General features: G+C 42.1%; 1 protein-coding gene across 22 annotated transcripts in view; it reads left to right on the top strand.

Annotated features, from left to right (window-relative positions):
• The window catches only part of LOC118375284 (neurexin-2-like), a 411,303-nt gene that overhangs the window by 370,711 nt on the left and 19,793 nt on the right, over positions 1 to 20,799 (top strand). For 19 of the 22 annotated variants that reach the window (XR_008139003.1, XM_052520781.1, XM_052520779.1 and 16 more), the window contains 3 exons: positions 13,517 to 13,606; positions 15,515 to 15,843; positions 18,802 to 18,886. Coding sequence is in view for 21 of the 22 variants with exons in the window: in XM_052520781.1 (XP_052376741.1) it covers positions 13,517 to 13,606; positions 15,515 to 15,843; positions 18,802 to 18,886 (504 nt within the window). In the remaining variant the exon portion in view is untranslated. The remainder of the gene's footprint in view (positions 1 to 13,516; positions 13,607 to 15,514; positions 15,844 to 18,801; positions 18,887 to 20,799) is intronic. The other 3 variants (XM_052520783.1, XM_052520782.1, XM_035771747.2) reach the window with 1 other exon arrangement.

The following is a 20,799-nucleotide window of genomic DNA, read 5'->3' as shown; positions in this document are numbered from 1 at the left end:
ATTCTACTTTCCCCTCTTCTCTAACTACTTAGATATAGATTCTACTTTCCCCTCTTCTCTAACTACTTAGATATAGATTCTACATTCCCCTCTTCTCTACATATTTAGATATAGATTCTACTTTCCCCTCTTCTCTAACTACTAAGTATAGATTCTACTTTCACCTCTTCTCTAACTACTTAGATATAGATTCTACTTTCACCTCTTCTCTAACTATTTAGATATAGATTCTACTTTCCCCTCTTCTCTAACTACTAAGTATAGATTCTACTTTCACCTCTTCTCTAACTACTTAGATATAGATTCTACTTTCCCCTCTTCTCTACATATTTAGATATAGTTTCTACTTTCACCTCTTCTCTAACTACTTAGATATAGATTCTACTTTCACCTCTTCTCTACATATTTAGATATATGTTCTACTTTCCCCTCTTCTCTACATATTTAGATATAGATTCTACTTTCACCTCTTCTCTAACTACTTAGATATAGATTCTACTTTCACCTCTTCTCTAACTACTTAGATATAGATTCTACTTTCCCCCTCTTCTCTAACTACTTAGATATATATTCTACTTTCCCCTCTTCTCTACATATTTAGATATAGATTCTACTTTACCTCTCCTCTATCGACTTAGATATAGATTCTACTTCCCCTCTTCTGTAACTACTTAGATATAGATTCTACTTTCCCCTCTTCTCTACATATTTAGATATAGATTCTGCTTTCACCTCTTCTCTAACTACTTAGATATATATTCTACTTTCCCCTCTTCTCTACATATTTAGATATAGATTCTACTTTCCCCTCTTCTCTAACTACTTAGATATAGATTCTACTTTCACCTCTTCTCTAACTACTAAGTATAGATTCTACTTTCCCCTCTTCTCTAACTACTTAGATATATATTCTACTTTCCCCTCTTCTCTACATATTTAGATATAGATTCTACTTTCCCCTCTTCTCTAACTACTTAGATATAGATTCTACTTTCACCTCTTCTCTAACTACTAAGTATAGATTCTACTTTCCCCTCTTCTCTAACTACTTAGATATAGATTCTACTTTCCCCTCTTCTCTAACTACTAAGTATAGATTCTACTTTCACCTCTTCTCTAACTACTTAGATATAGATTCTACTTTCACCTCTTCTCTACATATTTAGATATAGATTCTACATTCCCCTCTTCTCTACATATTTAGATATAGATTCTACTTTCCCCTCTTCTCTAACTACTTAGATATAGATTCTACTTTCCCCTCTTCTCTAACTACTTAGATATAGATTCTACTTTCCCCTCTTCTCTAACTACTAAGTATAGATTCTACTTTCACCTATTCTCTAACTACTTAGATATAGATTCTACATTCCCCTCTTCTCTACATATTTAGATATAGATTCTACTTTCCCCTCTTCTCTAACTACTTAGATATAGATTCTACTTTCCCCTCTTCTCTAACTACTTAGATATAGATTCTACTTTCCCCTCTTCTCTAACTACTAAGTATAGATTCTACTTTCCCCTCTTCTCTAACTACTAAGTATAGATTCTACTTTCACCTCTTCTCTAACTACTTAGATATAGATTCTACTTTCACCTCTTCTCTACATATTTAGATATAGATTCTACTTTCCCCTCTTCTCTAACTACTTAGATATAGAATCTACTTTCCCCTCTTCTCTACATATTTAGATATAGATTCTACATTCCCTCTTCTCTACATATTTAGATATAGATTCTACTTTCACCTCTTCTCTAACTACTTAGATATAGATTCTACTTTCACCTCTTCTCTAACTACTTAGATATAGATTCTACTTTCACCTCTTCTCTAACTACTTAGATATAGATTCTACTTTCACCTCTTCTCTAACTACTTAGATATAGATTCTACTTTCACCTCTTCTCTAACTACTAAGTATAGATTCTACTTTCACCTCTTCTCTAACTACTTAGATATAGATTCTACTTTCCCCTCTTCTCTACATATTTAGATATAGATTCTAATTTCACCTCTTCTCTAACTACTTAGATACAGATTCTACTTTCAAAACTTCTCTAACTACTTAGATATAGATTCTACTTTCACCTCTTCTCTAACTACTTAGATACAGATTCTACTTTCAAAACTTCTCTAACTACTAAGTATAGATTCTACTTTCACCTCTTCTCTAACTACTTAGATATAGATTCTACTTTCACCTCTTCTCTAACTACTAAGTATAGATTCTACTTTCACCTCTTCTCTAACTACTTAGATATAGATTCTACTTTCCCCTCTTCTCTACATATTTAGATATAGATTCTAATTTCCCCTCTTCTCTAACTACTAAGTATAGATTCTACTTTCCCCTCTTCTCTACATATTTAGATATAGATTCTACTTTCACCTCTTCTCTAACTACTAAGTATAGATTCTACTTTCACCTCTTCTCTACATATTTAGATATAGATTCTACTTTCCCCTCTTCTCTACATATTTAGATATAGATTCTACTTTCACCTCTTCTCTAACTACTTAGATATAGATTCTACTTTCCCCTCTTCTCTACATATTTAGATATAGATTCTACTTTCCCCTCTTCTCTACATATTTAGATATAGATTCTACTTTCACCTCTTCTCTAACTACTTAGATATAGAATCTACTTTCCCCTCTTCTCTACATATTTAGATATAGATTCTACTTTCCCCTCTTCTCTACATATTTAGATATAGATTCTACTTTCCCCTCTTCTCTAACTACTTAGATATAGATTCTACTTTCACCTCTTCTCTAACTACTTAGATATAGATTCTACTTTCACCTCTTCTCTAACTACTTAGATATAGATTCTACTTTCACCTCTTCTCTACATATTTAGATATATATTCTACTTTCCCCTCTTCTCTACATATTTAGATATAGATTCTGCTTTCCCCTCTTCTCTAACTACTTAGATATAGATTCTACTTTCACCTCTTCTCTAACTACTTAGATATAGATTCTACTTTCCCCTTTTCTCTAACTACTTAGATATAGATTCTACTTTCACCTCTTCTCTACTTAGATACAGATTCTACTTTCCCCTCTTCTCTAACTACTTAGATATAGATTCTACTTTCCCCTTTTCTCTAACTACTTAGATATAGATTCTACTTTCACCTCTTCTCTAACTACTTAGATATAGATTCTACTTTCCCCTTTCCTTTTCTCTAACTACTTAGATATAGATTCTACTTTCACCTCTTCTCTAACTACTTAGATATAGATTCTACTTTCCCCTCTTCTCTACATATTTAGATATGGATTCTACTTTCACCTCTTCTCTACTTAGATACAGATTCTACTTTCCCCTCTTCTCTAACTACTTAGATATAGATTCTACTTTCCCCTTTTCTCTAACTACTTAGATATAGATTCTACTTTCCCTTTCCTTTTCTCTAACTACTTAGATATAGATTCTACTTTCACCTCTTCTCTAACTACTTAGATATAGATTCTACTTTCCCCTCTTCTCTACATATTTAGATATAGATTCTACTTTCACCTCTTCTCTAACTACTTAGATATAGATTCTACTTTCCCCTTTCTCTAACTACTTAGATATAGATTCTGCTTTCACCTCTTTTCTACATATTTAGATATATATTCTACTTTCCCCTCTTCTCTACATATTTAGATATAGATTCTGCTTTCACCTCTTCTCTAACTACTTAGATATAGATTCTACTTTCACCTCTTCTCTAACTACTTAGATATAGATTCTACTTTCCCCTTTTCTCTAACTACTTAGATATAGATTCTACTTTCACCTCTTCTCTACTTAGATACAGATTCTACTTTCCCCTCTTCTCTAACTACTTAGATATAGATTCTACTTTCACCTCTTCTCTAACTACTTAGATATAGATTCTACTTTCCCCTTTTCTCTAACTACTTAGATATAGATTCTACTTTCACCTCTTCTCTACTTAGATACAGATTCTACTTTCCCCTCTTCTCTAACTACTTAGATATAGATTCTACTTTCCCCTTTTCTCTAACTACTTAGATATAGATTCTACTTTCACCTCTTCTCTAACTACTTAGATATAGATTCTACTTTCCCCTTTCCTTTTCTCTAACTACTTAGATATAGATTCTACTTTCACCTCTTCTCTAACTACTTAGATATAGATTCTACTTTCCCCTCTTCTCTACATATTTAGATATGGATTCTACTTTCACCTCTTCTCTACTTAGATACAGATTCTACTTTCCCCTCTTCTCTAACTACTTAGATATAGATTCTACTTTCCCCTTTTCTCTAACTACTTAGATATAGATTCTACTTTCCCCTTTCCTTTTCTCTAACTACTTAGATATAGATTCTACTTTCACCTCTTCTCTAACTACTTAGATATAGATTCTACTTTCCCCTCTTCTCTACATATTTAGATATAGATTCTACTTTCACCTCTTCTCTAACTACTTAGATATAGATTCTACTTTCCCCTCTTCTCTAACTACTTAGATATAGATTCTGCTTTCACCTCTTTTCTACATATTTAGATATATATTCTACTTTCCCCTCTTCTCTACATATTTAGATATAGATTCTGCTTTCACCTCTTCTCTAACTACTTAGATATAGATTCTACTTTCACCTCTTCTCTAACTACTTAGATATAGATTCTACTTTCCCCTTTTCTCTAACTACTTAGATATAGATTCTACTTTCACCTCTTCTCTACTTAGATACAGATTCTACTTTCCCCTCTTCTCTAACTACTTAGATATAGATTCTGCTTTCACCTCTTCTCTAACTACTTAAATATATATTCTACTTTCCCCTTTTCTCAATGAACGAGAACTCTCGTCTTCTCCACTCCATTCATGTAGTTCCTCAGGAACACATTGTCTGAATATTCAGTACATAATCAGACTATAACATGTGTTGTGTAGTTACTCAATTCGTTGGATGCCCACATTTGGCCCTCACATTTCTTTGTACTTTATCTTTATGGTAGGAGTTGTGTGTGTGTTTTGATTTTTGATACAGGCATGTCTTTGTACTTTATCTTTATGGTAGGAGTTGTGTGTGTGTTTTGATTTTTGATACAGGCATTTCTTTGTACTTTATCTTTATGGTAGGAGTTGTGTGTGTGTTTTGATTTTTGATACAGGCATGTCTTTGTACTTTATCTTTATGGTAGGAGTTGTGTGTGTGTTTTGATTTTTGATACAGGCATTTCTTTGTACTTTATCTTTATGGTAGGAGTTGTGTGTGTGTTTTGATTTTTGATACAGGCATTTCTTTGTACTTTATCTTTATGGTAGGAGTTGTGTGTGTGTTTTGATTTTTGATACAGGCATTTCTTTGTACTTTATCTTTATGGTAGGAGTTGTGTGTGTGTTTTGATTTTTGATACAGGCATTTCTTTGTACTTTATCTTTATGGTAGGAGTTGTGTGTGTGTTTTGATTTTTGATACAGGCATGTCTTTGTACTTTATCTTTATGGTAGGAGTTGTGTGTGTGTTTTGATTTTTGATACAGGCATTTCTTTGTACTTTATCTTTATGGTAGGAGTTGTGTGTGTGTTTTGATTTTTGATACAGGCATTTCTTTGTACTTTATCTTTATGGTAGGAGTTGTGTGTGTGTTTTGATTTTTGATACAGGCATTTCTTTGTACTTTATCTTTATGGTAGGAGTTGTGTGTGTGTTTTGATTTTTGATACAGGCATGTCTTTATATCTGTTAAGTGTAGAAGACCAGGGTAAAATGAACTGTACATTACAGAGTTACACCAGAGGTTTAGTTACAGTACAGCCAAGGTTTTTATCAAGTGGAGGGCGGCTCAAGGCTAGTTTTACCCAAGGTTTTTATCAAGTGGAGGGCGGCTCAAGGCTAGTTTTACCCAAGGTTTTTATCAAGTGGAGGGCGGCTCAAGGCTAGTTTTACCCAAGGTTTTTATCAAGTGGAGGGCGGCTCAAGGCTAGTTTTACCCAAGGTTTTTATCAAGTGGAGGGCGGCTCAAGGCTAGTTTTACCCAAGGTTTTTATCAAGTGGAGGGCGGCTCAAGGCTAGTTTTACCCAAGGTTTTTATCAAGTGGAGGGCGGCTCAAAGCTAGTTTTACCCAAGGTTTTTATCAAGTGGAGGGCGGCTCAAGGCTAGTTTTACCCAAGGTTTTTATCAAGTGGAGGGCGGCTCAAGGCTAGTTTTACCCAAGGTTTTTATTTTATGATGGCTACCTCATCCACTTTGGCATGCCACCTCTGGGGCACTAACCCAGTCAGTGATTGACCCAAATATAATATGACTGTGTATGTGGAAGGAGTAGAGCAGTGGAGATAGATGAGAGAGAAGGCTGAGATGCCATTGTGGTCCTTCTTTTGTGTAACGTCGGGTGAGTGGAATGAGTGAGGAATCAGATGCAGAGAGCGAAATGAACGGGAAAACGCTTTAATGTCCTTCAAATCGTAACAGGTCCAAAACATGGGTGAATGCCCAAAACACTGGCACTAAACCAAGCCAAAACATGGGTGAATGCCCAAAACACTGGCACTAAACCAAGCCAAAACATGGGTGAATGCCCAAAACACTGGCACTAAACCAAGCCAAAACATGGGTGAATGCCCAAAACACTGGCACTAAACCAAGCCAAAACATGGGTGAATGCCCAAAACACTGGCACTAAACCAAGCCAAAACATGGGTGAATGCCCAAAACACTGGCGCTAAACCAAGCCAAAACATGGGTGAATGCCCAAAACACTGGCACTAAACCAAGCCAAAACATGGGTGAATGCCCAAAACACTGGCACTAAACCAAGCCAAAACATGGGTGAATGCCCAAAACACTGGCGCTAAACCAAACCAAAACATGGGTGAATGCCCAAAACACTGGCACTAAACCAAGCCAAAACATGGGTGAATGCCCAAAACACTGGCACTAAACCAAGCCAAAACATGGGTGAATGCCCAAAACACTGGCGCTAAACCAAGCCAAAACATGGGTGAATGCCCAAAACACTGGCGCTAAATCAACCCAAAACCTAGACGCACACTGGACAGCGAAAACCCAAAACAAACACGATACATCACCAAACATAACAACCAACAAGCCCGCACAAACACCAGCTGGCAAAACGAACTTCAATAACACCCATCCCAAAACCCAAACAAGGAACAGGTGAAAACAATTAGACAAAAACAAACGAAAAGGAAAAAGGGATCAGTGGCAGCTAATAGACCGGCGACGACGACCGCCGAGCGCCACCCGAGCAGGAAGGGGAGCCACCTTCAGTGGCAGCTAATAGACCGGCGACGACGACCGCCACCCGAGCAGGAAGGGGAGCCACCTTCAGTGGCAGCTAATAGACCGGCGACGACGACCGCCACCCGAGCAGGAAGGGGAGCCACCTTCAGTGGCAGCTAATAGACCGGCGACGACGACCGCCGAGCGCCACCCGAGCAGGAAGGGAAGCCACCTTCAGTGGCAGCTAATAGACCGGCGACGACGACCGCCACCCGAGCAGGAAGGGAAGCCACCTTCAGTGGCAGCTAATAGACCGGCGACGTCGACCGCCACCCGAGCAGGAAGGGGAGCCACCTTCAGTGGCAGCTAATAGACCGGCGACGACGACCGCCGAGCGCCACCCGAGCAGGAAGGGAAGCCACCTTCAGTGGCAGCTAATAGACCGGCGACGACGACCGCCACCCGAGCAGGAAGGGGAGCCACCTTCAGTGGCAGCTAATAGACCGGCGACGACGACCGCCACCCGAGCAGGAAGGGAAGCCACCTTCAGTGGCAGCTAATAGACCGGCGACGTCGACCGCCACCCGAGCAGGAAGGGGAGCCACCTTCAGTGGCAGCTAATAGACCGGCGACGACGACCGCCGAGCGCCACCCGAGCAGGAAGGGAAGCCACCTTCAGTGGCAGCTAATAGACCGGCGACGACGACCGCCGAGCGCCACCCGAGCAGGAAGGGGAGCCACCTTCAGTGGCAGCTAATAGACCGGCGACGTCGACCGCCACCCGAGCAGGAAGGGGAGCCACCTTCAGTGGCAGCTAATAGACCGGCGACGACGACCGCCGAGCGCCACCCGAGCAGGAAGGGGAGCCACCTTCAGTGGCAGCTAATAGACCGGCGACGTCGACCGCCACCCGAGCAGGAAGGGAAGCCACCTTCAGTGGCAGCTAATAGACCGGCGTTGACGACCGCCGAGCGCCACCCGAGCAGGAAGGGGAGCCACCTTCAGTGGCAGCTAATAGACCGGCGACGTCGACCGCCACCCGAGCAGGAAGGGGAGCCACCTTCAGTGGCAGCTAATAGACCGGCGACGACGACCGCCGAGCGCCACCCGAGCAGGAAGGGGAGCCACCTTCAGTGGCAGCTAATAGACCGGCGACGACGACCGCCGAGCGCCACCCGAGCAGGAAGGGGATCCACCTTCAGTGGCAGCTAATAGACCGGCGACGACGACCGCCGAGCTCCACCCGAGCAGGAAGGGGATCCACCTTCAGTGGCAGCTAATAGACCGGCGACGACGACCGCCGAGCGCCACCCGAGCAGGAAGGGGATCCACCTTCAGTGGCAGCTAATAGACCGGCGACGATGACCGCCGAGCGCCACCCGAGCAGGAAGGGGAGCCACCTTCAGTGGCAGCTAATAGACCGGCGACGACGACCGCCGAGCGCCACCCGAGCAGGAAGGGGATCCACCTTCAGTGGCAGCTAATAGACCGGCGACGATGACCGCCGAGCGCCACCCGAGCAGGAAGGGGAGCCACCTTCAGTGGCAGCTAATAGACCGGCGACGACGACCGCCGAGCGCCACCCGAACAGGAAGGGGAGCCACCTTCGGTGGTATTCGTGACATTTTGGAAGGTTATTTCATTTTTAGTCTGATACAAGATGTGTAATCCAATGATGAAATGAGGCTGGAGTGAATAACAGCCGTTTTATTGGCTCCTGGATAATTGTGCTATTTTTTTTATATTTCTTTGCCCTGATCTGAACTTTTCTTGTACATGATGTTTCCACCATGGTTTCCTACGACCATAAAGAGCTGGACATCAGAACAGCTATCACTAAACTTCTACTTCCATTAGTCAGAGGCGAAAGACATATTGATTATCACAGACCAGGCCCAAATCACCAACACTCAAAGAAAGAGGAGAGGACGCTATAGAGCCCCACTGTGGAGGTGATATAATAACCAAAAAACCTAGCGGTCAAACAGGGAACATTGTTCAAATTGTAACAACAGGGGCAGGCAAATGACAGGTCAAGGTAGGCAGGGGTTGATAATCCAGAGTAGGAGCAAAAGTACAGGACGGCAGGCAGGCAGAGTTCAGTAATCCAGAGGTGGAGCTAAGGTACAGGATGGCAGGCAGGGTCAGGGACAGGCAGTGAGGTCAGGCGGGCGGGTACAGGGTCAGGACAGACAAGGGTCATAAACCAGGAAGACGAGAAAAAGAAAGGCTGGGAAAAGACAGGAGCTGACAGGACAACCGCTGGTAAGCTTGACAAACAAGACGAACTGGCACAGACAGACAGAAAACACAGGTATAAATACCCAGAGGAGAAGTGGAGAAGACAGGCGACACCTGGAGTGGGTGGAGACAAGCACGAGGACAGGTGAAACAGATCAGGGCGTGACACAAATAGTTTTCCCAACATTTATTTTTCCAATAGGGTATTTTAGAAACACTTAAAATAGGGCCTGTGGTTTTGATAACCATGTATATCTCTCTCAGACAAGGTGACTTTTTCAATATCTTCGGCTCTATTTACTCTCAGATTCGGAAATGCTTAGTAGCTTCAAATTAGACATCATGCAAAACTACAAATCCCTGCAAACTCCTGCATTTATTCTCTAGTTGACACTTTTGTGTTCATCTAAAGACAGCAGAGGTTCAAACTGTAGAACCCAGATCCTACATTTGAATATAAAAATGGATTTTACCAAAAAAGACTATGCTACATTTTCTCTCTGGGACCCTCAGGATGACAATCAGAGCAAGATTATCAAATCCAATTTTATTTGTCACAAACACATACGTCTCGTGTCAGGGCCATTGAATTGCAACTCCACTTTGGAGATAGGTTAAGGTAGGTTTTAATAGTCAAAGTGGGTACACTTTGCACTTCCTTATAAACTCACTCAACAAGTCAGCGTATAGATCAATGTTGTTCTCTGAGGCTGACCGAAAAATATCCCAGTCCGCGTGATCAAAACAAACTTAAAGTGTGGATTCCGATTGGTCAGACCAGCGTTGAATGGCTCTTGTCACTGGTACATCCTGTTTGAGTTTCTGTCTATAAGACGGTAGGAGTAAGATGGCGTCGTGGTCGGATTTGCCGAAGGGAGGGCGGGGGAGGACTTTGTATGCATCGCGGAAGTTAGAGTAGCAGTGATCAAGCGTATTGCCCGTGTGAGTGCTGCAATCAATATGCTGATAACATTTAGCTTAGCCTTGTTCTCAAATTTGATTTGTTAAAATCCCCAGCTACAATAAATGCAGAGTCCAGTGAAGTTCCTTGAGGGCAGTTGTGGTATCTGCTTGAGGGGGTATATACACAGCTGTGACGATAACTGACGAGAATTGTCTTGGGAGATGATATGGTCGGCATTTGATTGTAAGGAATTCTAGGTCGGGTGAGCAGAAGGACTTGAGTTCCTGTATGTTGTTATGGTTATACCATGAGTCGTTAATCATGAAGCATACACCCCCGCCCTTCTTCTTCCCAGAGAGGTGTTTATTTCTGTCAGCGCGACGCATGAAGAAACCCAGTGGCATACCGACTCCAACAACATATCCCGAGAGAGCCATGTTTCCGTGAAACAGAGAATGTTACAATCTCTGATGTCTCTCTGGAAGGCAACCCTTGACATGATTTCATCCACCTTGTTGTCTAGAGACTGGACATTGGCGAGTAGAATACTCGGAAGTGGTAGGCACTCCTTTGAAGACTGACCAGGAGGCCGCTCCGTCTACCTCTTTTGCGGCAAAGTTGTTTTGGGTTGGCCTCTGGGATTAGATCCAATGTCCTGCATGGTGGTATGAACAATGGATCTGCTTCGGGAAAGTTGTATTCCTGATCGTAATGTTGTCAAGTTTACGTCGCTCTTATATCCAATAGTTCCTCCCGACTGTATGCAATACGACTTAATATTTCCGGGGGTAACAATGTAAATGTAACAATTTTTTATTTTAATTTTACCTTTATTTAACCAGGCAAGTCAGTTAAGAACACATTCTTATTTTCGATGACGGCCTGGGAACAGTGGGTTAACTGCCTGTTCAGGGGCAGAACAACAGATTTGTACCTTGTCAGCTTGTACCTTGTCATGTAATACATTTAAAAAAAAATACTGCATAGTTTCCTAAGGACTCGAAGCAAGGCAACCATCTTTGTCGGCGCCATCTTGCAATGGGTATTATGACTCATACTGTTGTACTCTATTCAGGCCGCATTGCGGGATACCTAATGAGACTACGTCGGAGATTGGATAAATAGTTATATTGGCGAACATGCAGTCACTGGAGAAAAAACTGGATGAGCTCCGTTCGCGACTTTCCTATCAAAGTGATCTGAAGAACTGTAATATCCTATGGTTCTCTGAGTTATGGCTGAACAAGGACATGGTAAATATAAATCTAGCTGGTTTTTCTGTACATCAGCAGGACAGAACGGTGGCATCGGGGAAGCTCAAGGGTTGGCTCACAAATGTTGAGCAATCTCAAATATTAAGGAAGTCTCAAGATTCTGCTCGCCTGAGTTAGAATACCTAACAATAAGCTTTAACCATACTATTTACCAAGATCATTTTCATATATATTTTTTGTAGCTGTCTATTTACCACCAGAAACCGATGCTAGCACAAAGACCGCTCTCAACGAGCTGTAAAGGGCCGCATGCAAAAAAGGAAATGCTCACCCAGAGACGGAGCTCCTAGTGGCCGGCGACATTAATGCAGGAAAAATGAAATCTGTTTTACCTCATTTCTACCAGCATTACACCTATACAACTAGAGGTAAATAAAAACTCTAGATCACCTTTGCTCTACACACAGAGACACATACAAAGCTCTCCCTCGCCCTCCATTTGGAAAATATACCTGTAAGTGTAACTCTATCCTCCTGATTCCTGCTTACAAGAAAAAACTCAAACAGGTAGTACCAGTGGCACGCTCAATATGGAAGTGGTCAGATGAAGCAGGTGATAAGCTACATGACTGTTTCGTAGAATTGAACCATGCATGAGAGCACCAGCTGTTCCGGACTGCTGTGTGTTCACGCTCTCCGTAGCTGATGTGAGTAAGACCTTTAAACAGGTTAACATTCACAAGGTCGCAAAGCCAGACAGATTACCAGGACAAGTGCATTCTCAACAACCATCAAGCGCTATGATGAAACTGGCTCTCATGAGGACCGTCACAGGAAAGGAAGACCCAGAGTTACCTCTGTTGCATAGGATTAGTTAATTAGAGTTAACTGCACCTCAGATTGCACCTCAGATTGTTGTGTAAGGTATTTTTGACCAAGAAGGAGATTGATGGAATCAGATGACCTGGCCTCCACAATCACCCGACCTCAAAACAATTGAGTTTGGGATGAATTGGACGGAAGAGTGAAGGAAAAGCAGCCAACAAGTGCTCAGCATATGTGGGAACTCCTTCAAGACTGTTGGAAAAGCATTCCTCATGAAGCTGGTTGAGAGAATGCCAAGTGTGCAGTGTGCAAAGCTGTCATCAATGCAAGGGGTGGCTACTTTGAAGAATCTAAAATATATTTTGATTTGTTTAACACTTTTTTGGTTACTACATCATTCCATAATGTGTTATTTCATAGTTTTGATGTCTTCACTTTTATTCTACAACATAGAAAATAGTTGAAATATAGAAAAACCCTTGAATGAGTAGGTATGTCAACTTTTGTATTTATTTTTATATTTATTTTTTTCTGAGTAACTAGCAGTTGATTGTAATGTCTGTGTATCACATTTTTATGCTATCATGAATCACTTTCTTCAAGAATAAGGAACCCTGCTAGGCTACTTCCCCTAACAGTAATAATCACCATAGTAATGCCCTTCCATTGAGATGATAACAACCAGAAAATCTCTTCCTGCAATTTACTTAAACTGTGTTCATGGTTCTAAAGGTGAAATTGTGAATTGATGTTGCATGCGTTGTTTCTCCCTTGCTGATTTCTCCCAAGTACAGTTCTATCTGTTCTTCCATTTTGTTTGCATTTAAACCCTGATGTTAAAACGTACATAAATACACCAATCCCCACTAAATGAACCAGCTCAGAAGTTTATAAATAAAACTAAACACCATTCTAACTAGTCTGCCCTTTGTTGCTGTCCCTTTTAATAAATACCACTAAGTAAAGCACAAGTTTTTTTAAACCTGAAGCTGGGTTAAAATTGATAACTTGCTAAACGTGTTAGCCATGATGCCCTGTCTCTAACCTTGTGATCTTTCAACTTCCAGACTTTAACCTCTAATCTGTCTCTCCAAATTCTTTGAAGGGAACTTTGATAATGAGCGCCTGGCTATTGCTAGACAAAGAATCCCATACCGACTTGGTCGGGTAGTTGACGAGTGGCTACTCGACAAAGGTAAACAGAAAATGAATTCATCCATTAAACAGTTGCTAAATCCAGTTTAAATCCCTCTGTCTAATCCCTGTAAGAGGTGCAGTGCTAAGAGACAAAGGTGGCAAGCAAAGGATGAAATGCTGTTACCGACTGTATGTACAGTATAGAGATACAGATGCCAGCATGTTGGGTTCGTTTGGGACTGGACTGAAATTGACTGTGGATGGTTGTGACTGTGATGGCAAACAGCCATCTCAGCCATATAACCGATAGCCATTTAGAATAACTTACCTAATGCCATCTAGTATCATGGGAGACAGACAGTACATCTACCAGGTATCCTTTGCCATCCCCTGGGAATGCTGCACCTCTTCAGAGATTTTAAAACTATTTAACTAAATAAACATAACCCCTGACTAACCCTCCAACAAAGTCCCTCCTAATTACTGTGTTTAATTAGACGCTGCTGATTTTATTACATTGTTATCATCTGTTTGTTATTCTTGTGATGCGAACATCATTGCTGATAATGATAACTAACCTGCTAAACAACTGGAATAATTAGCTGGTAAAGGAACATTTCATCTAATGCTGGTGGTTCTTACAACAAGATATTACAGTATCTCACAGTAACCCTTCCATTTAAATTAACATCCTGGTCTCTCTAAATTCTCTAAACTGGATGGTTCATGTATAGTCCATGCTGCGGTTAATTGGCAATGCTAAAAGCCCCACGCTAATGTGACCCCACTAAACACCACTATACTCTCCCTACTATACCTCCAGATGATTTCCCTACATCTTGGCAACCATATCACAGACATGTTCAGGGACAAAGGGGCTGAGACCCTGACAGACAGGTAAATTACTGTCAGTGCAACACTGCATAGCTATGAAGTTAATCAGCAATCTCCTGATAAGGACACACATTACATGACCCTCTCTCAACATGCTGATCTCACTGAGTGATGATTTAACAGTAACAGTGCTTATTGTCACTGCTGCTCCAGAGAAACATTACTGATTGGTCCACCAGCCTCTGACCGAGAGGATGAAGGGGAAGTGCCCAGTCCCTAGTTGTCCATCAATTCAAAGAAACGACTTCCTGTGTTTTATGAAGGGAAGTTATGTGCTTACACTTTCCCATGACTCTCCTTTCTCTCCATTACTCTCTGTGAACACACTGATAGCTCAATTCAATTCAAAGTATACCCACTATTGTGCCACCTTCCCCACTTGCAAAGACTTAACCCATTTGAAAATACCCTTTGTTGACCCTATGACCAGGATCAAGCCAAGTCAGGAACTCTGCTTTTAAACACTAACCAGTTGATGTACCAATTTAACATTCAAACTAACCACAGCTTACCCTCAGAGCATATTGGGCCCTTAGCTCTGTGCCAATAAGATGACTGATTAGAAATATGCAAAATACAAACCAGACCACATTGATTGAATTTAACATTCCAGACAAGGTGTTATCATGCCTATCATAACATTTTACTAAGGCCCTTCTGAATCTTTAGCACGGTATAACTCATATTATAAACTGGGTGGTTCACACCCTGAATGCTGATTGGCTGACAGCCGTGGTATATCAGACCATATACCACGGGTATGACAAAACATTTATTTTTACTGCTTTAATCACATTGGTAACCAGTTTATAGTAGCAATAAGGCACCTCAGGGTTTATGGTACAGTATATGGCCAATATACCATGACTAAGGGCTTTATCCAGGCACACCGCTTTGCGTCGTGCCTAAGAACAGCCCTTAGCTGTGGTATATTGGCCATATACTACACCCCCTCGGGCCTTATTGCTTAAATGTAATTGGATGTCTGCCTGTTTGTGTCTGTCTCTCTCTCTCCACTTCTATCTCTTTCTTTCTCTATCTCTCTTTCTCCTCTTCCTTTACCACACTATAGGACGACAGCTGACGATCTTCAACAGCCAAGCAGCGATAAAGATCGGGGGTCAGGATAAGGGCCGGCCGTTCCAGGGCCAGATCTCTGGTCTCTACTATAACGGCCTGCAGGTGCTTAAGCTGGCGGCAGAGAGTGACCCCAGTGTCCAGGCTGAGGGGAACCTGAGACTGGTGGGAGACTCACTGTCAGTGCTGACCACTGAGACCACCTCCACCACCCCACTGGCTGTCTCCGACATGTCCACCACCATCATGGAGACCACCACCACCATGGCCACCACCACCACCCGCAGGCAACGCTCCCCCAGCATGAGGGAGAGCATCTCCCAGGTCAGAGGGAGGGCCGAGTGGGAGCTTGTGAGCAGGGCAGGGTACTAGGGCCATGTTGAACATTATTAGTGACCAATGGTGCAAGAGGTGATGTAATGATGGCTAATGACTCAGACTAGCCATTTTATCAGTATGTTAACAGTCCACCATTCAGTAATCCTGGCTTTAACATTGGAACTGTACGGTCTTCTCCTAATGCTAGAGGTGATTCTGACAGGACTGTGGGTGAGCTAGTTTGAGGGATATACTGTACATTAGGCCGACAGCATAAGTAACCATTTAGATGGGAGAGTTCTGTGAAGATACTCCACCAGACAGATAGACAGACAAACTGTGTGTCCTTTCCCAGGAGGTTGGCTGCGTGAGACAGACGCTCCATCAACATAAAAGCTCAACAGGCAGACAAATCAGAGAGCAGTACAAAAATGACCCTTTCAAGAACACTTTCACAGGAACAATCTCCATGTCTCTCAATGCCCTTGCACATTTTCCACATAAACATGCTGCTTGCCTCTGCCAACGAGAGGCAGTAATTACTCATTAAAACCAAGAGATGTTCAATAAGGGAACACAGACAAAGCACTGGACCTCGACATGATTTTGAACATAAGTTAGCTCTCTATTGAACATGTTTTTCCAATTGCTGGTTTGTTAAACTATCATTCCAAGGTGAAATATGGGCTGCTCTCTCTGATGGGGAAATGCATTCACATTCACCATTTGTCTGTTTTTATTGTGCCTTTAAATATCGTGGTAACAGTGCACAGCAGTTACACAACTAGCAGACCCTGTGGAAGTCAACTCCCTCAGAGATGTGATGCTTCTCTTTCTTTTCTAAATCCCCAAAAAAGCTAGATTTACAGGGATTTTAGCAGATAAAGCTACAATATTTTTCTACACTGACTATTATTAGTCCGCCCCTGGGCACATAGATCCACAGAGATTGAGAATTTACCACGTTCAGTGTAAATTGTCAAGAGACCACCATCCTCTGTTCCCCCATTCCTTGGAATAAACCTTATATGCTCAGCCTTCGACTTTGTTCATCAAGAGATGAAGGAAGGTCACGCTCAATAACAATTTATGCCAGTCACGACTAAACTGCCTATTTCCATATCCAGCGATCCGGTAGTCATTTGCATGAATGTTGATGAACCTAAATTCAACCCCACGTAGAACCTTTAAGTAGCTTTAATCCAGTCTTGCCGAATGTAAATAGCCCTAGGGAGACCAGGAAAGGGTTTACAGAGAGACTGTTATTAGGCTCCCATCAGAATGAGGCTAACTACCACGCTTGCCCTCTCAACACATGAAAACACAAGTTACGTTCATGAGCTATCTGAATATTTAAATCAACATCAGTCACATGGAAAGAGAGGTTATCAAAATATTAAACAGTACAAGTCTAAAATATATTAAAAGCAGGAAATGACTGTTTATCATGTTTTTCTCTAACACTCTGAATAGGAGAGACAAACACCTGTGTAATCACTTGGCAATCCTCTCCCCTCTGTTGTGGTTAGGGTGAATCCTCCATCCTGTACTCCGTAGGGTTAAGACAGCAGGACTCCTATGTGCCATGTTACAGAACAACACGGTCAATGTACCATTAGACGACCGTGGTGGAATATGCAACGCTGTATTTATTTCTCAGGTAGTGCTTTTCCTTTTAAGGTGATTTGTCTCCGGGCTGAACATAAGTTATGGTGTCATGTCATACATTTCCAAAACAAACCAAGTTAATAAAACCTCCAATGCATTGCTCCATAAACAATAAACACGTCTTATGGAACTCCCGGTGTTGTATATACAAACACAGGGAGGAGGTACTAATTGCGTTACGAATGCAGTCAGGCAGATCTAATAACAGCACAACAGCATATTTTAAATAGAGACTCAAAATGCCGCAACGGTGCTGTGTGGATTAGAGAGCAAGACACAAGTGCCAAACAAGACAACTCTTTAATCGTCCTGCCGTTTCAAACGGCAAACCAATTTGTTCTCATCGCAGTTACTGAAGGTTTATTGAGAATAAAACATAGCGTTGAAACCCTTTAAAACACTAACTATGGACCCAAATGTCTTAAAAGCACATTTGCTGGATGATTGTACTCTGTAATAGCAATGGCCCAGCAAGCATGCCTAGTTCCGGACACATTCCATGTGTCTGTCTGTAAATACATTGATATGGTGCGGCGGGCTAAAGGCTCCTTCCTCCAGCTGAATAAGTTGGTAATAGGCCTGTCCATATGATAATGAAGGAGAAACATTGATGTCAATCATGGCCTAACTGCTTACTTCCCTGTCTATGTAAATAGAGATCATTAGCATAGATTTACATAGACTAGATTTCTCAAGCCCCGGTTGAATTTCATTGATCTTTCTGAAGGTCATAATGCCAGACAGCTTTAGGTTTTGGCTACACCTAGTGGTTGCTTGTAGTAACTACATTCTTTGAAAAGCGCTCCGGGCAGGCCAATGAATAATGTACTGTATGTGAGAGCTATCAAATAGCGATGTCTCATACCCAACCTGTGTGGATATGATTTAACATGAGTTGGCTGTGCCTTGACATGTGAGGACCAAATGATGCGTTATTGTAATCTGGTCAAACTATGTGATATTTATATAGCTTCTGTAGTCCAGGATATTGTTGAATGCATACATTTACGCACAATCATTGCATCATGGATCTAACCCTGTGCAATTGAATCCATGCCTATAATGGATTTTTATTACACTACTGATCTGGTGGAAACAGCAATGGCTGAAATACTCCAGACTAGCTGTTTTAGAATTCTCAAATAATGAAGTTTCATATTTCAAGTTTATTTTTTTGGAACACCTTTGTATTATTGTTTTATTCGTGTCTGACATTGACAACTAAGGGTTTTAAAGATCCTGGTAAAAGGGAGTATCGATCACAAAGCCACCAACGTTGTGTCCTCTTCTCCTCAGTCTCAGAACTCGGATGACATCTTGGTGGCGTCTGCTGAGTGTCCCAGTGATGACGAGGATCTGGAGGAGTGTGAGCCTGGAACAGGTGAGTCTGTCTGTCAGCCCTAGTGTCATATCAAGGCCCAGGAGGGACCGGGAGGAAGCAGGAGCTCCCCTACTCTACCGGGTGTCTTCCTACACTAGGGACCAGTAGGCTCGTTTTAACCAGCTCATGGATACATCGTATGGTTCTTGATCTAGCTAGCCTTATTATCGCTACTTTTAAGTTTGCTATTTTGTCTGTTCTCATCGCTAGTCTTTTCCTCAACTACTAACTCTGCTCTGAACTCGCTGTTAGGATAGATTTCATTACTGCCACTAGCTAGCAAGGATCTTATTTGAAGATGATACAATCTCTTTCTACCCTTTGTGTCCACTCCCCTAAACAAAATAAACAAACAACTGGGGGAAACAGCTGGGTCATTCTTGAATTGCAGTGGTAAATTGGGTCTATGTCATGCATTTCAGGATTCCATTGATAATTTGGTGTCTTAATCCTGAATGTCATTTGGGGTTAGTCAATTTAAATCATATCCGTTTCGTCAATCTTTAAGGTTTGATGACCTTAGATTTGAGCATGTATGGCCTCCATTTCAGAAAATGTACCTATAATTGGTGTTACCAACAGTGGTGTTGCCATCAGTGGTACTACCATCAGTGGTGTTACCATCAGTGGTGTTACCATCAGTGGTGTTACCATCAGTGGTGTTACCATCAGTGGTGTTGCCATCAGTGGTGCTGCCATCAGTGGTGTTACCATCAGTGGTGCTGCCATCAGTGGTGTTACCATCAGTGGTGTTACCATCAGTGGTGTTGCCATCAGTGGTGTTGCCATCAGTGGTGTTACCATCAGTGGTGTTACCAACAGTGGTGTTGCCATCAGTGGTGTTACCATCAGTGGTGTTGCCATCAGTGGTGTTGCCATCAGTGGTGTTGCCATCAGTGGTGCTGCCATCAGTGGTGCTGCCATCAGTGGTGTTGCTACCATCAGTGGTGTTATCAGTGGTGTTACCATCAGTGGTGTTACCATCAGTGGTGTTACCCATCAATCAGTGGTGTTACCATCAGTGGTGTTGCCATCAGTGGTGTTACCCTCAGTGGTGTTACCATCAGTGGTGTTGCCATCAGTGGTGTTACCATCAGTGGTGTTGCCATCAGTGGTGTTACCATCAGTGGTGTTACCATCAGTGGTGTTGCCATCAGTGGTGTTACCATCAGTGGTGTTGCCATCAGTGGTGTTACCATGGTGTTACCATCAGTGGTGTTACCATCAGTGGTGTTACCATCAGTGGTGTTACCATCAGTGGTGTTACCATCAGTGGTGTTACCATCAGTGGTGTGTTGCCATCAGTGGTGTTACCATCAGTGGTGTTGCCATCAGTGGTGTTACCAACAGTGGTGTTGCCATCAGTGGTGTACCATCAGTGGTGTTACCATCAGTGGTGCTACCATCAGTGGTGTTACCATCAGTGGTGTTGCCATCAGTGGTGCTGCCATCAGTGGTGTTGCCCATCAGTGGTGCTGCCATCAGTGGTGTTCACCATCAGTGGTGTTACCATCAGTGGTGTTGCCATCAGTGGTGTTGCCATCAGTGGTGTTACCATCAGTGGTGTTACCATCAGTGGTGTTGCCATCAGTGGTGTTACCATCAGTGGTGTTGCCATCAGTGGTGTTGCCATCAGTGGTGTTACCATCAGTGGTGTTGCCATCAGTGGTGTTGCCATCAGTGGTGCTGCCATCAGTGGTGTTACCATCAGTGGTGTTACCATCAGTGGTGTTACCATCAGTGGTGTTACCATCAGTGGTGTTACCATCAGTGGTGTGTTGCCATCAGTGGTGTTACCCATCAGTGGTGTTACCATCAGTGGTGTTACCATCAGTGGTGTTACCATCAGTGGTGTTACCATCAGTGGTGTTACCATCAGTGGTGTTGCCATCAGTGGTGTTACCATCAGTGGT

The sequence above is a fragment of the Oncorhynchus keta genome, chromosome 6 (assembly GCF_023373465.1).
Source record: "Oncorhynchus keta strain PuntledgeMale-10-30-2019 chromosome 6, Oket_V2, whole genome shotgun sequence".
Lineage (NCBI taxonomy): Eukaryota > Metazoa > Chordata > Actinopteri > Salmoniformes > Salmonidae > Oncorhynchus > Oncorhynchus keta.
Note: the sequence above shows the minus strand (reverse complement) of the source record. Positions and strands in the feature narration are given on the sequence as shown.